The following is a 15,626-nucleotide window of genomic DNA, read 5'->3' on the forward strand; positions in this document are numbered from 1 at the left end:
CTGATTTACTCCCTATACCACGTAAAGGGAACGTGGAGTAGGGAATAAATCAGTTTAAATGTAAATTTGCAGTTTCTTTCAGAACGAAAGAATACTACTATTATAAGGGAAATTATAAAAAAAAGCAAAAATTGTACTGTTTTATAAACATATTTATTTATACATAAAAATAAAAAAACTTTTTATAATATAATAACAAAAAATAACAGTGTTTATTCCACCCACCTACCAATTTTAAATGCAGAAGAACTGACTGTTGCAGGAAACGATCGGCGAATTTTTTTTAAAGGGCATTAAAAATCTCATTTTCGAAAAAACTGCCTAATTGCAATAACAAAGTGAATATCCAAGCAAAGAAGACTTTACGAGAATCATGATCCTGAACCATTTTCAAGTCCAGTTTTAATCCTAAAACAAAAGTAAAATAGGTATATTAATAAAGTTTCTGGTTGCTATAAACCAGCTATAAACTACCTACCCAAAAAATGAAAAAAATTAATTGTATTAGGTAATTTGTTATGTTAAGAGAGGTTCGAAATATATTTTACACTACTACTTCTACTTTTTTTCTTAATAAGATGATAAATATAACTACTTACTTTTATTTTACCGGGTGTCTTTAACATATCTATCAGAGAAAGAGGGCACCAATACATATAAAAAATAGATGATACTGGCTCCTGCAGCAAATAAAATAAATAGTATAACCGAAAATTATAAGTAACAAAATATAAATACCTATATGGAACAAAGGAATTTGTTTCCTATCCATATTCATAAGTCAATAAAATGGAGAGATTAGAAAAAAAGGTAAATCACCAAAAGAAAAATTAACAAACATGACGAATTGTCATGATGTTGTCATCTTGGTCATCTTGGTTGTCATGATATGGTCATGATGACGAAAACGAAAGGCGATTGTTCTAATTTCTATTTAGAAATTACGTTTTATATAGTTGCTTCTTTCTCTCTTGTTATATTAGAATCAGATAGTGGGCCCAATAGACGCAATGCGCAGATCAACATAAATAGAACGAAATTTTGCGTTCTGAGTTGCGCTACTTGAACGTTGTCCCTCTCTTTGCCATTTCATTTGCCAGTCTCTTTTTATTTGTTTGTCTATGCATAAACCTTAACAGCACTCAAGGGATATAAAGGGCTATTACTACTGCTTTCCCGTTCAAAATATTCTAATAAGGTTGCGATGAGTTTTTTGCAACGGTTATTAAGGTACCATGTACACTTCGCACTAAAAGAGGTTCTGCTAGTAAATATTTTTAAGATTAAAGGGGTATCACAACACAATTCATTTAAACCAAAAACTCATAATACAATACTAAAGTGTCAAAACGAATGACAATGTCAAGAAATAAATAAATGTGACAACTTGACATTTTTTACAGCAGAGATACCACCTGTATCTCCAGCCTGAAATTTAAATTCGGCCCAGTTAAAAATCGCGCCCTCGATTACGTAACTAAAAGTTTAATTGGATTCGCTTATATGTAAGCAGTCCTAGTGATGGGAATACCGGTTCCACATGAGTCGCGTTACAATAGCGACCGTTCCAGAAAAATACCGCGACAAAATACCGCGATTTTGTAGCCGAAGTTCCGACTTCCAAAGTTGTTGCGGTCCTCGCTAAAAATACATCTAACTTATCTATATTTGTAGATTAATGTAACTTTTATCCGCCACTCATTTTCCAAATATCGAGTTTATAATTGTGTATAGCCAATCTAGCTCATTTTTAGAAAAGCGATGACATTCCTTGTTTTTTTTTCTTTGTCAATTTTCGTTTAAATAAAATGGACGGTTCATATTTATGTGTATTGCAATATAATATATTTAATGTTAAAATCAAGAACAAACTCCAAACTACTGTCAAAAAAAATTGTTTATTGGTCTAACCTAACCTTAAAAATAGATATAAACAATAAAGCTTATATAAATGTATAAAAGCAAATAAAATATTTTTATTTTATGTTATTTGTTTTTGCGTTTCATCTTTCAAACGACACTATTCTATAACATGCCTAGTACATACCAAAAATCGCTATTTCGAAAGTAACGTAGCGACGGGAGCACCAACGCCAATAGTAACCGACCAAATCGCGACAGGCAAAACCGAAACCCTAGAAGCGCTCCAGCGACTGCTGGAACGGAGTGCGTGGCCGCCGAGGTCGAGCGTCGATAATCAGTTCATAATCAGTTACAGCAGTTACTTCTGTTCGCGACAGGGAACTAAAACTCTAGGAGCGCGACGGCTGGAGCGAACACGTCCCGATCCAGATCGCGCGGCGCTACGGACATACCAGTTCCAGATACTACTGTTGGCGACCGACGAAATCGCGACGGTTGGAGCTAAACACGTCGCTATGCGATTACTACGGTTCGAGCTAACTTCAAGTGCGATTATAAATAATTTATTTGCAAATTATAAGTAATTTATAATTTTGTCGTCATTATGATTGTTGTTCTTCAGTAACAGGTTCCTGATTCGTTGTGGAGCGCGACACGACGTTACAAAAAAATACCGCTCCAAAATCGCGTTACTCAAATACCGACACATCACTAAGCAGTCCAATGAATTTATAATATACTGAAGGAAGAGGGAATAAAAATCGTCGCGCCGCATCATATTGAAATGCACTACTTAGAATTCTAGGGAAGGGTGTACATCATGCGTTCAGCTTCAGGGTTTAATTACATCTGTAATAAAACCTTGAATCTTTGTTGTAATTTTCCTTATAGCTTGTCTGTTTTAAACTACAAGTCAGACATTAAATTATTTTAAAGCTCTTCTTTATGTGTTTGCTATTTTTTCTTTGTAGATAGTATGTGCAAATCTTTACAAACAAAAAAGTTACACGATTGCCGAAAATTGCCATGCACTAAAAGTTGATAAAATTGTTGATGAAAATTTCAGTATCAAAGACAATGCAAGTCCAAGAATATCTTCGCTGTTCACATTGAGTTAACCGACATTGTACACTATGAATTGTTTCACAGATACAGTGCAGAAGTAACGCACCGATGGGGTTTGACAGGCTTTGACCTTCAGGCCGAACCGCCCCGCCCTGAATACCTCATGCGCCTTCACAATGCTAAAAAGAAGAAGCTCAACGTAATCACGCAACTCCACGAACCAGTAGTACCATTCTGGAGAGTCAAACTGCCCTCCATCATTCTCAGCTTTACCATAGCGGTGTTCTGGGCCCTTATCGCCCTTGGAGTAGTTATAGGAATAGTGATTTACAGGTAATTGTCATTTACAGGGACTCTTAAGCCCGTACCCCATTAGCCAACACGCTACGCCACGTGATGCCATGACTACCCCACGTCATGAAGATCTGTGCGTTATATTTTTCCATTTAATTACATGTATTGCGTACACACTAGGCAACACGCGACGCCATCCGACGCTATGACACGTATGATGGTCGATTCGTCGGTCTCAGATCTCACCGACGCGCGACGTGTGTTACGGCGTGTTGTTCCCCGCTTGCCTCTCTAGTCCCTCAGCTATCTACTTTTGTAGTTGATGTAGGGATGCCCCAAAAATAAAAAAATCGATATTTTGAATCGATTCAACATCGGATATAACAAGATAGATCCAGAAAAAATCGGCAACAAAAAATTGATCCCCAAAAAATTGATTTAATAATATCTATATTCGATTCTGAATATATTGGTGTACTGGTATTATGATTATAATCTAATATCGGTATGGGTATCGATATTTCGAATATTTTCGTAACCCTAGTGATAACTTTTTTAACTCTAATAAAAATTTCAGGCGTGTTAACACGTGTTACCTAATGGGTACACCCATTCCCACGTCGTCGCAACACGTGGGATGGCGTGGCATCGCGTGGCATCACGTCGCTCGCGTCGGGTGTTGGCTAATGGGGTCCCGGATTTACTCTTGGGTTATTCTGTTTATTTGAGTCGCCCAGGGGAAAAACATGATAAGGGCCATTTTAGTAATTTTACAAGAGAGCCCTGGCTGACTGATGATTATCAGGTTCTTTCCCTGTATGTATATTTTTACTAGGCATATATCATTAGATTTAACAGCTTACTGCCCTGCAGAGTTTATATATTTTGTAGGGACCAGTTAGACCTACTATAATACCCTAAAATTAAGAAATTGGCGCTTATCATGTTTTCATTTTGATAAAATCGTTTGATCCAAAACACAGATATATCTATAACTAATTATAAAAATGTTAACGGTCTCTGAGATACAGTCCTACTACGAGCCCTAACAACTATATGTTGGGAGAAGGTCTTTTTTTGCAATAAAAATAGTAATTTGTTAAAACGGCTCAATTTATTTTGTTTATTATTCTAAATTCAAACATTACAATATGATCTAGACAATTTTACTATATTTTTATAACTTTGCAAACAAATCATTTTTGATAATAGCTTATTTTGACAAAATCAAGCCAAATTTGCTGACAACTATATATTGGGACAGCACAACAAGAAATTTGTTTAATACGGAGTTACATCACCTTTCGCCTTAACAACTGCCTGAACTCTTAATGGCATTGTATTTACCAAAGATTGGCACATTTGACAAGAAAAATTATCCCAAATTTCTTGCAGTTTTGTCCGCAAATCAAAAATTGTTCGTTGAGGGTGGTTTCTTAAATATTGCTTCATTTTATGCCACACAGTTTCTACAACATTGAGGTCCGGACTACTTGAAGAATGGGATAGAACTTTTATATTATTATTACCGAACCAATTTTTAGTTGATCTTGCTGAACGGCACGAGGCTCCATCTTGTTGGAAAATATAGTCTTCGTTTGGAAACAATTCTTGGGCACTAGGCAAAAGTGAGGCCTCAAGAATATGTTGATATTTTTGGGCGTTAACAGTGCCATCTATAAAATTTAATTTGCCCAAACCTCTTGCTGACATGCAACCCCAAACCATAATCTCCTTAGGAAATTTACCAACCCTCTTTAAGCAATCTTTATGAAAGGCTTTTATTTCGTATTATTCGTTTTCGATAATCTCCAACGCAAACATCAAACCTTATTCCAATCATTTTGTGTCCACGATAATTAAGATTTTGCCCAAGTGTAGCAATTTTTCTTTTGAATTTCTGTCAGTAGTGGTTTTTCTTTGGACTAAAATATGAATTTGTATCAATAATCTTCAGGTAATTGATTATCCACACAAAATAAAGTTTACCTTGTAAAACCCCAGACCGCATTTGTGGATATATTTTAGGCAACATTCTCTTGATATATTTAAACCAGTTACAGTATTCCATTTAACTGTTACTTCGCGAAGAGTACTTCTTCTCGCAGACTTGCAAATTTTTACTAAATTTCGTAAATCTCTCTGAGATACAACTTTTGGCCTTCCCGAACTTTTACCTCTAACGTCTACGTTGGCAGATTCGCCGTATTTTTTTTTTATTATATTAAAGACCGTGGTTTTTGGAATACTTCAGAAATCATCAGAAATTTTTGGAATTGTTTTTCCCGTACTGTATTGACAAGTGATAATTTCGCGTAGTTTTTGATTTGTAGCTTTTCCACGGACCATTACTTTGGATTAAATTAACAAAATTGAAAATTAAAAAAATTAAAATTTCTTCCAGCAAATCTCACTACTCAAAGTATCGAGTCACTTACAAGCTGTCAATGTTGAAGTAAACAGTTTGCGACATTTGTGACGTTTATAGCAAAGCCGCCTATGATGATATTAATTATTTAAAAATACTTGTTCCAACATTTAGTTGACAGCAAATTTGTCCTTTTATGAACAAAATCCGCTACTGTAAATATTGATTGATTTACAAATTCATAAAAATATTGTCAAGTTGTTTAGGATATATGGCTATGTTTATATTTAAAAAATTAAACATATATTTTTCAGTCATTTTGAAAAACCAGGGCAATAATTCCATAATATGACCTTGTCCCAACATATAGTTGTTAGGGCTCGTAATACCTACTGATGTCCTTTATTACTAGATAACCTTGTATATATGACCTTCATTTATTTAAGTTCATTTTTCGGCCTGTATTGGATCTCAACTAAAAAGAAAACCTAACCCAAACATTAACCGATAAACTCCATTTCGGACTTTAACCGTAACATATACATATATACATCTTGTTGTTATTATTATCTGAATATTCCTGTTTTTCAGGATGTCTTTGCTAACAAGTGAAGCTTTATACAGGGATAGAACTAGCGTCAGAATATACATCGTACCAGTTACTGCAGGAATAATCAATTTAGTATGCATCGTCATTCTGAATATGATTTACGATAGATTGGCTTTGTGGCTGACGGAAATAGAGTTACAAAGGACGCAAACGGAGTTTGACGACAGTTTGGCCCTTAAAATTTACATTTTTCAATTCGTCAACTACTACTCCTGTATTTTTTACATAGCATTTTTTAAGGGTAAATTTGTAGGATACCCTGCGAAGTATAACAAGGTGTTTGGATATAGACAAGAAGAGGTAAGATATAGTAATAGTGTTATTGTAATCTATAAAGATGATAAAGATTCTTTTAGTTTTTTGATCAAGGTGTATTGATGAAATAAACATGTTTCTGTCTTTATATAATGATTGCAATCTTCTTTTATTAGCGGAATTATCCGTCTATTTTTATATTTATTGTACTGTTACGGATTCCGTGGATCCACTATTCATAACGCACGATATATAACTTAAAAAAATATTTTCCAACTACACAATTTACACTAATGAAATATAACCACAACTAACTATTTGAAAAACCTTCGCCAATTTGTCACAGTTCGATATATTCACAGATCTCTATTCAAAGCTAAAGTAAACCGAGGAGCGCGGGCAGCGCCTTAAATACCTGAACGGATGTTTCGCGTACTTTCGGGACTTATCTGTAATATTCTTTTTAGTTCTACCAATTTCCGTTGCCTCGTTCGGGATTTTCTAAGAGACAGCGCGCTACAAATTCCCGAAAGATGTCGCCACACTTCTTGACAATGTAAACATGCTTAGTGGTTTTTCGCTCTTCCGACAGATGTCCCATACATCTTGACTTGTCCCCTTTTTAAATCTGATCGTCCTGATCAAGGTTTCCTGTCTGGTATCTCTTAAATCGATCCAAATGAAATACTTTCATCTTACTTCTAGAGCTGCATTGAACACAACTTCAGAACTTCATTTATCCTCTTGATGACTGTATAAGGGCCTTCCCATGCTAGAGTTAGCTTTGGAGACCTTCCTTTCTAGCACAGCGGGTTATACAGCAACACCACATCGTCCCGTTGAAATCTCGTAAAGTTAGCTCTGAGGTTGTAAAGATCTTTCATCCGGTCACTGGCTAGCGCAATCTTACTTCTAACGGTCTTATGAATTTCCAATAATCTTTCAGCTCATCCGCCTGGATCTTTCAGCTACATTCGTGGTGCTTTCATCACGTCATGCGTCACAACAAAACTACTGACAATAGGCCTGTCAGTAGTTTAATCAGAAAACTTTTTGATACAATACAGTATTTACTTATTGATTTTAATTGCAGTGCAATCCCGGGGGTTGCCTGATGGAACTTACCATCCAACTAGCCATTATAATGATCGGTAATCAAGCAATGAACACCATATTGGAAATGGTGATACCTTTAGGGTATAAAATGTACAAAACGTTTGTTGTTACCACCGGTATAGAAAGAGCCGAAAAGGAGGAAGACGTTCTCATTAGCTGTAACCAATGGACTGAAGACTATAAATTATCTCAGCTGGAATCTCGAAGTCTGTTTTCGGAATATTTAGAAATGGGTTAGTATAATGCTTTACACGTAAATATTTCTCGTTTGGACTTTCAGACATTTGACATCATACAGAATAAATATGCGATACCAATTAAACTTTTAGTTACGTAATCAAGGGCGCAATTTTTAAATTCATTGTTGCCAACCGTGGACATATTCGGCGCCGGGCTGACTGACTGGAATTTAAATTTCCCGCTGGGGATTCAGGTGGTAGCTCTGCTGTAAAAAATGACAAGTTGCCACATGTATTTATTTTTTTCTGACTGTATTTTTTTTATCTGACATTGTCATTCGTTTTGATACTTTAGTTTTGTATTACGTGTTTTTAGTTTAAATGAATTTTGTTGTGATACTTATAGCTTAAAAAAAATTACTAGCAGACCATGCAGTCGAACATTATTCTTTTTAGGACCTCTTTTAATGCCAAGTGCAGGATACAATAAGATAGCTTAATAGCTGTTGCTAAAAACTCATCGCAACCTTATTAGAATATTTTGAACGGGAAAGCGGTGCTTTATATCTCTTAAGTGCTGTTAAGGTGAGTTTTATTGATGTAAATAATAACAGTTTATATATTTATAATTTATTTATTTTTGTTCTCTAAAATATTTTATGTAAAAAGAAAATATGTAAAAGTGGACAACGCCGGTCAAGCTTAATCACGTGACTAAAAGTTTATTTGGTGTGATCCATATTTGACATCATATTAACTTTTACGTTTTTATTTTTCTATTATAGGACTTCTTTATAATTTAAAAGAAAATTCAATTCATGTAATATTTTTTTGTAGTTTTACAATATGGGTTTGTTACAATTTTCGTGACAGCATTTCCTTTAGCCCCACTCTTCGCTTTGATAAATAATGTACTAGAAATGCGATTAGATGCCAAAAAGTTCATTAAATACTACCGCAGGCCTGTGCCACAAAGGGTGAAAAATATTGGCGTTTGGTAAGCACTATGTTTGGTTCTTTAATCTATATATTTAATTTTTTTTAATATAACAAAAGAAATCTCTTATTTCCTTTGTAGTTACTTTTTTTGTATTAATACTTTGTAGAAAATAAATAAGCAATAATATATTATTTTAGGTACAGAATATTAGCTATTGTGGGAAGAATAGCTGTAGCCTCAAACGCAGTTATAATCGCTTTTTCATCACATTTTATACCTAGGATAGTGTATATATTGAAAGTAAATCCTGAACATAACACAGAAGGATTTCTGGAATTTAACTTAGCTTATTTTAATACTACAGATTTCAGTCCAGGTAAATACATCATTTTACTTCAGTCGATTGTCTGCATGGATTGCATAAATCATTCTTAATATCCTTTACGTTTATCTCCCTGTTCTCAGAATTCAAAAATTCCAATTAAAAAATCTGAATATATTCACATTTATTCCTGTTTTCCACCCTGTACATTAAATTTGAATTATAGGTACCGCACCTGAATCATCAATATACAACACCACTGTGTGCCGTTACGCAGAGTATAGAAACCCGCCAAACCACGAAATGAAGTACAAAAGACCGTTGATCTACTGGCACATTATGGCGGCCAGACTAGCTTTCATAGTTATTTACCAGAATCTCGTCAGTTTCATCATGACCATAGTGGAGTGGACGATACCGGACGTCAGTAGGAAATTGAATGACAGAATCAAGAGGGAAGCTTACAAAGTAAATGAGATTATTATTAAGAATGAGACGGAAAGAGCAAAAAAGGGAAGAAGTAATAGCGGTGAGTTAAAAGATTATTAGCAATTACCAGTTTATTATTATACGTGCTGTCTTAAATAAGTGCAAATAATTTGAAGATTTTGAGATCCAGATTTTTTTTGCATCTTTGTAACGCTCCCATTTCCTTATGCCACGCTTAAAGACTTCGATTATTTAGAAAAATACCCAGTTTTTAAATTTATTGCATTGTCATGCGTCCGTTTATCGGATATACGTTGGTGTTATTTTATATTTTCATGTCCATAACGATTTCGCTGTTTTCTTTAATGTATCTTTTGCTATTCTCTTCTGAATAGAGTGCATACTGTCTGGCTGCCGGTAGACGTTACGTTCACAACTGCGCATCCATATCTGTATTCAACATCTGCTCGCTACTGCGCATCACAAATTCGCCCTGTATTTCAGGAACTGATGAGGCTAGGACAAACCTATGTGTAGCATATTTTTTTATAAAAAAGTAACAAAATAATGTGAAAATCGCATCATTGTATCACTCATAAATGAGAAAACCCATAAAACACAAGAAAATGGGATACCCTGTACAGATGTGATGCGTAGTAGCGAACCGCAGTAGTCTACCGGCAGCCAGATGTCCCGCACTTTGGTCAGGACAGCATAGCAAAAGATGTATTAAAACAACCAGCTGTCTTAATATTCCTGTTTTCCCGACGGTGCTAGCTCTTGTACTATTATATTTTTATTAAGGTTAGGTAAATAGTTAGATTTGTCAAAAAAATGTCAAAACGTCCGTTATCGTACGATCTTTCTCCGTTGATGGACTGGAGTAAAAAAACTACAGATAAAAAATGACGCGAAAACAATATGACCAATCAGAGAGCCGTCGTCGGACCATCGTTTATATACATGATACAAGGAGGGTTAGATAAGATATTACGCATGTAGTGGGCGGAGCAAATTACTATCGGGGTGACGTCATGCGCGCGGAGAACCGATTTGCCACTGCCAGAGATCTTTTGAGAGAAGATATTGCGCATGTAGTTGGCGGAGCTTAACAGAAAATTACTACCCTAGTGACGTCATGCGCGCGGAGAGCAGATTTGCGACCGCCAAGGATCTTATCTAACCTTCTTGTATCATGGTATATATATAACGGATAGCTTAAATCGTCAGATTATTTAAATGCACACTTTTCTGTATGTAATTAACTCTCACTTTGCCTTAATCTGACGAGCTCGAATATTTCTAACGATCATCGAATGAATATGCGCACGCAGCTTACTGCTTTGCGAGTACCACAAGCGACAACAAAAACATTTTTAATGATAAATACGAGTGAAATTTAACTCGAGTGATCGTTCAATTATTGAAATCGCTCGAAACTCGAGTACCTACTCGAATTTCGAAATTATTATCGAAATTTATCAATCTTTCCCATCGCTAGTTTTATTACTGTTTTATCTGTAAACTACTTTTTAGCAAGAAAACGAGATTCTGTACTGTCAGGGGCTACAATCTACCACGACGCCATCAGCGAAGCTGGCGACATACGAAGTAACCGCTCTACTGCCTATTACGACACGTGAAGGTAAAAGATGTTTATGTAGAACATTTATTGCCGCACAAAAGATTTGTTAGAAGCGTGTTGTTTTATTCATGTCTCGCATCTAATTTTATTAGATATTCCTTAAAAATTGTTTTATTAATTTAAGCACAAACAAATTTAATTATTGAATACTCAAACTAGGCAAAATAACAAAAACAATAAGGTAATGAATATACAGGATATATATAGTTTTTCTCGCGTTACGTTTCCCAATATGGCGTAACATACGTAAGTGATCAAAGATTTTTTATGTTTCAATAAAATTAAGTTGATCTGTAAAAACCTAGACGGACTAAATTCACTTTAATAGAAAATATATTATTTGAATTATTTACAAATAAATTATTGTTCTTTTACATTTATGCTACTTAAATGAAGTTACAAAGGAATAGTCCGATGATAAAAAAATTAAATAAGGTTTAAAATAGATTAAATATTAAAATTACAATATATCTTGAAAATCAAAATATTCTTAATATGGGCCATAACGTGGGGTCTACTAGATATTTTTCGTTTGAACCAAAGCGTTACTATACTCGTGATAACGTGAGAAGAACTATATGAATACAGGGTGGTGACAAAAATAATGTAATTTTTACTGTATATTTCCTACTATTTACTCTTTATCAAATTAGGCATTTTATCTTTATATTTTATTTATTACTAACATATTTATATCTAGTTCTTAGGTAACTTAAAATTAAAATTCTTGCCTTAAATGAATAATGAAATCTGATGAATAACTCATTACCGTAGATGTTTAATTGTTAATAAATAAAATAATATGTGATACTAAAATTTAAAATAGTTCAATTAAACCAAGGTGCTTTAAGAAATGTTAAAAATATATTTTAAAGTTCATCAACACTCATCACATCAATTTACTTTTTACATATATTTTTTATATACACATTTTATATATTATACTTTTTTCTATATTTCTATTTATTTTGTTTTTATGACATAATAAGGAGATTAAAATCAAATCAAATCGAATTTTATATTATAACCGTGTAAATATGTTTTTGTTGATTAGGTAGTTAAAATAATTTTAATAAATAATAAAAAATCATGACAAGAATGTAAATATATGTTTTTGTTGATTAGATAGTTAAGAAAAGGAGATTTTTAACAAAATAAAAATGTGAAGTTTTTGTGTACTTTTTAATCAAAAATAAAATTTATTAATTAATGTTTTTTTTAAATTGATTATTTAACCTCCAATTTCGTATGTAGGTTAAATTGTTTTAAAATGTGCAATCAATTTTTCTACTACTTCTACTAAACCACTTTTTATAAATCTTTACATATACATTGAGTTCCCGTGACAAAAATATGATTATTTCAACAATCAACAGCCATTTTCTACACTAGAATTCTAATTTAGATATAAATATAGGTGTGTCAAAAAGCATACTGGCATGATCTTTAGCAAAAATATACATACAGGAAAGAACCTGATAACCACCACCCGCCCAGGGATTTTCTGTAAAATTAGTAAAATGGACCGTTCATATGTAAAATTATATGGGGAATGTCATCGACGTTCATTTCCAAGCCAACTGGACCCCGTTTTTTCGATCATAACGGTATATCTAAATCATTTTTTTGAAATTGAGTATCGTGAACAAATTCCTAATATTTTTTTTTAAAACAGATATTCAGAATCATTAAAAAAATTCCCATTTGTACATCCCAACTTTTTGCCACACCCTATATTAAGGCTGTACTGTTTGAAAACTGTCCTTCTGAGACAGAAATCTAGGCATGGTACTTAATGAAAGTGAAAGACTGTCAATACATAAAAACAGTTATATTTAAAATAAACAAAATAAATGAATCAGACCTCCAAGATAGATATTATATACAGGGAGTTTCATATTCACCATTGGGATCTTGGAAACGGTAAGAGTTACAGAGAGGTTTTAATTTGAGGCAAAGCTGCCTGTTGAATCCCCCCCTCAATAATCCCTTTTTAGTAATTGAACTTAACTCCAACAACAACCTCCCAAATACAATGATGTAGCAGACTTGTCCAATGTGTGTATGTAAAAAGCAACAAATTTTTGGGCAAGTGCGATACATCATTGCATTCGGGAGGTCATAAGTCTTTAAAGAATTAAATAAAAAAGCCAGGCCCGTATTAAAAAAAATTAAGTTGATGTTTCCAGAAAAACGCAACGTCGTAAGTGATTTTTCGCGTACACCAAAAGATGAAGCTAAAAAAATTTCTTTGAGAATTTGTTTACCGACTTTTTTCGAACTGTCAAAATAAACTGGTAAAAACAAAAACGAAAACCGGACATTTCAGTCTTGACAAAGATAAGTTCAATTTTATTGTAAAACGGATTACCATTGGGCTTACTAACAGGCAAATTTGCCCCAATTTAAGCCACTCTGTATCTCTTACGTTTCCTAGATTCTAGTGGTAAGAGTTGAACTCGAAACACCCTGTATATATCGTCAATTACTCCTATTTTTAAAAACTTTTTACAAACTTTGTAGAACCTAAAATACTTTCTATATACAGGGTGTTTCAAAACAAATACGAAAAACTTCATGGGGCGATTCCTTGTTCAAAATAAAGAGTAGTTTGCTTCATAAGCGTTGGGTCAAAAGATGGCGGAAAAATAAAGTTTTTATTTTTTATCTTGAAAACGAAAAGCGATAGACTAATGAAATTTTATGGAAGCATTACTCTTATGAAAACACATTTTCTGGTAATTTTCTCACTTTTTTTAAAATGAGTGGAAGGGGTTGAAATAAACTACCCCTATCATTCTTGTTCACGATATTTAAAGAAAAATCTTATCAAACACATGCAAAAAAATTAATTGGGATAGTTTAGTTTGTTTAGAAACTTTTTTATCTTTTGTGTTTTTTTCATAAAACTCACCGATTTGAAATTAAAAAATAAAATGTAAAGCGTTACATGTCAGGGCAAATAATATTTTTAGATAAAGAATCAAGTGGGCTGCTGTAATTTTTTTAGGAAAAAATCCAGTCGGCCGCTGTCACTTTTTAGGATGTTTCTAATATTATTTTATTTGACATTACTCTACTGCAATACGTTATTATCTAGATTATTATTATCGTTATTACCACTAGATTCTTTATCTAAAAATGTTTTTTGTCCTGACATGTAATGCTTTACATTTTATTTTTTAATTTCAAATCGGTGAGTTTTATTAAAAAAACACAAGAGATAAAAAAGTTTCTAAACAAACTAAACTATCCAAATTATTTTTTTTCATGTGTTTGATAAGATTTTTCTTTAAATTTCGTTAACAAGAATGATAAGGGTAGTTTATTTCAACCCCTTCCACTCATTTTAAAAAAGCGAAAAAATTACCAGAAAGTGTGTTTTCATAACAGTGATGCTTCCATAAAATTTCATTAGTCTATCTCTTTTCGTTTTCAAGATAAAAAATAAAAACATTATTTTTCCGCCATCTTTGTACCGCGATATCTCCATAATGGTTGACTTTTGACCCAACGTTTATGAAGCAAACTACCCTTTATTTTGAACAAGGAATCACCCCCTGAAGTTTTTCGCATTTGTTTTGAAACACCCTGTATAAAAGAATAAAGTCATATATAATAAAACAAGATAAAAATAAATGTTACAACGATTGTCCATATACACGGTGACATGCTTTTCTAACAAAGTTATATATCGGTTTCATCCTGTATACACTTCCCTAAAACGTTCCGTGAATACAATCTCCGTAAATTAGTTGAACGCCAAATGTTTGGCGCTCAGTTTGCACATATTTTGAAAGTTCTTTACTGTACCCTGTTGAACTGCCTTGGTGAGGTTATGGCTGAGATCGAACGGATCCTGAACGCACATGAAGCTCTTCAATTTAAATACTTCCGGATCGTCACCTTCCAGCTGAACAAGATAGTCGTTCATTTCCTTGGGAAGGTCTTGACCGCTGTTGGTTTCGAACAGGGATCGATTCACCACGCGTCCCAACAAAGGACAAACTACCTAGAAAAAGACAAGTATGGTCGAATCAGATCGCTGGACATTCTAAAGTCTGTAGAATCTTTGAATAAAAAGAGTAAGAAAGGAGTCTTAAATTATATATAAAATCGACAAAAAATATGCTATAAAATCCCTAGATCATATATATACTTACGTGGATAAATTTAAAAAAAAAGTTTAGCATTAAAAAATATGTCTCCAACATCACGACATGCCATTTTCAAACTTTTATTGCACTTCTGAAAGGTTCAATAGGTTTGTTTTTTCCCAGGACCGTTCTTTGCGCCATGCGTTTCCAAAATAATCACAATTTTATAGGGTTTAGAATGTACAAATTATACATTGTAATGGAAACCAACTTTTCATTGTCATCATATTGTCATAAACTTGTCATAATCATATGCAATCTTATTTCCATTTTGTAACGACGCTTGTTTTTTGCGTTTTTTAATTTAAAAATTGTATTAATTACTCTTTTATCGACCGCTTTTATATAGCCCAGGATGCCAAGTGTGTTCAGTAAGAAGTTAA

The 15,626-nt window shown here is 33.5% G+C and overlaps 2 protein-coding genes across 8 annotated transcripts in view; one reads left to right on the plus strand and one right to left on the minus strand.

Moving 5' to 3' along the window:
• LOC115875816 (anoctamin-1-like) overlaps window positions 1–11,678 on the plus strand; it is a 34,783-nt gene extending 23,105 nt beyond the window's left edge. For all 6 annotated transcript variants that reach the window (XM_030891328.1, XM_030891332.1, XM_030891329.1 and 3 more), the window contains 7 exons: window positions 3,013–3,261; window positions 6,182–6,500; window positions 7,549–7,804; window positions 8,588–8,747; window positions 8,888–9,066; window positions 9,239–9,541; window positions 10,978–11,678. In XM_030891328.1, coding sequence (XP_030747188.1) covers window positions 3,013–3,261; window positions 6,182–6,500; window positions 7,549–7,804; window positions 8,588–8,747; window positions 8,888–9,066; window positions 9,239–9,541; window positions 10,978–11,084 — 1,573 coding nt within the window. In that variant the 3' untranslated portion in view covers window positions 11,085–11,678. The remainder of the gene's footprint in view (window positions 1–3,012; window positions 3,262–6,181; window positions 6,501–7,548; window positions 7,805–8,587; window positions 8,748–8,887; window positions 9,067–9,238; window positions 9,542–10,977) is intronic.
• Window positions 11,679–14,628: 2,950 nt separating this feature from the next.
• The window catches only part of LOC115875817, a 28,020-nt gene continuing 27,022 nt past the window's right edge, over window positions 14,629–15,626 (minus strand). For both annotated transcript variants that reach the window (XM_030891335.1, XM_030891334.1), the window contains exon 10: window positions 14,629–15,098. In XM_030891335.1, the coding sequence (XP_030747195.1) occupies window positions 14,838–15,098 (261 nt within the window). In that variant the 3' untranslated portion in view covers window positions 14,629–14,837. The remainder of the gene's footprint in view (window positions 15,099–15,626) is intronic.

Source organism: Sitophilus oryzae, unplaced genomic scaffold, assembly GCF_002938485.1.
Source record: "Sitophilus oryzae breed Bouriz unplaced genomic scaffold, Soryzae_2.0 scaffold_1396_pilon_pilon, whole genome shotgun sequence".
NCBI classification, from domain to species: domain Eukaryota; kingdom Metazoa; phylum Arthropoda; class Insecta; order Coleoptera; family Curculionidae; genus Sitophilus; species Sitophilus oryzae.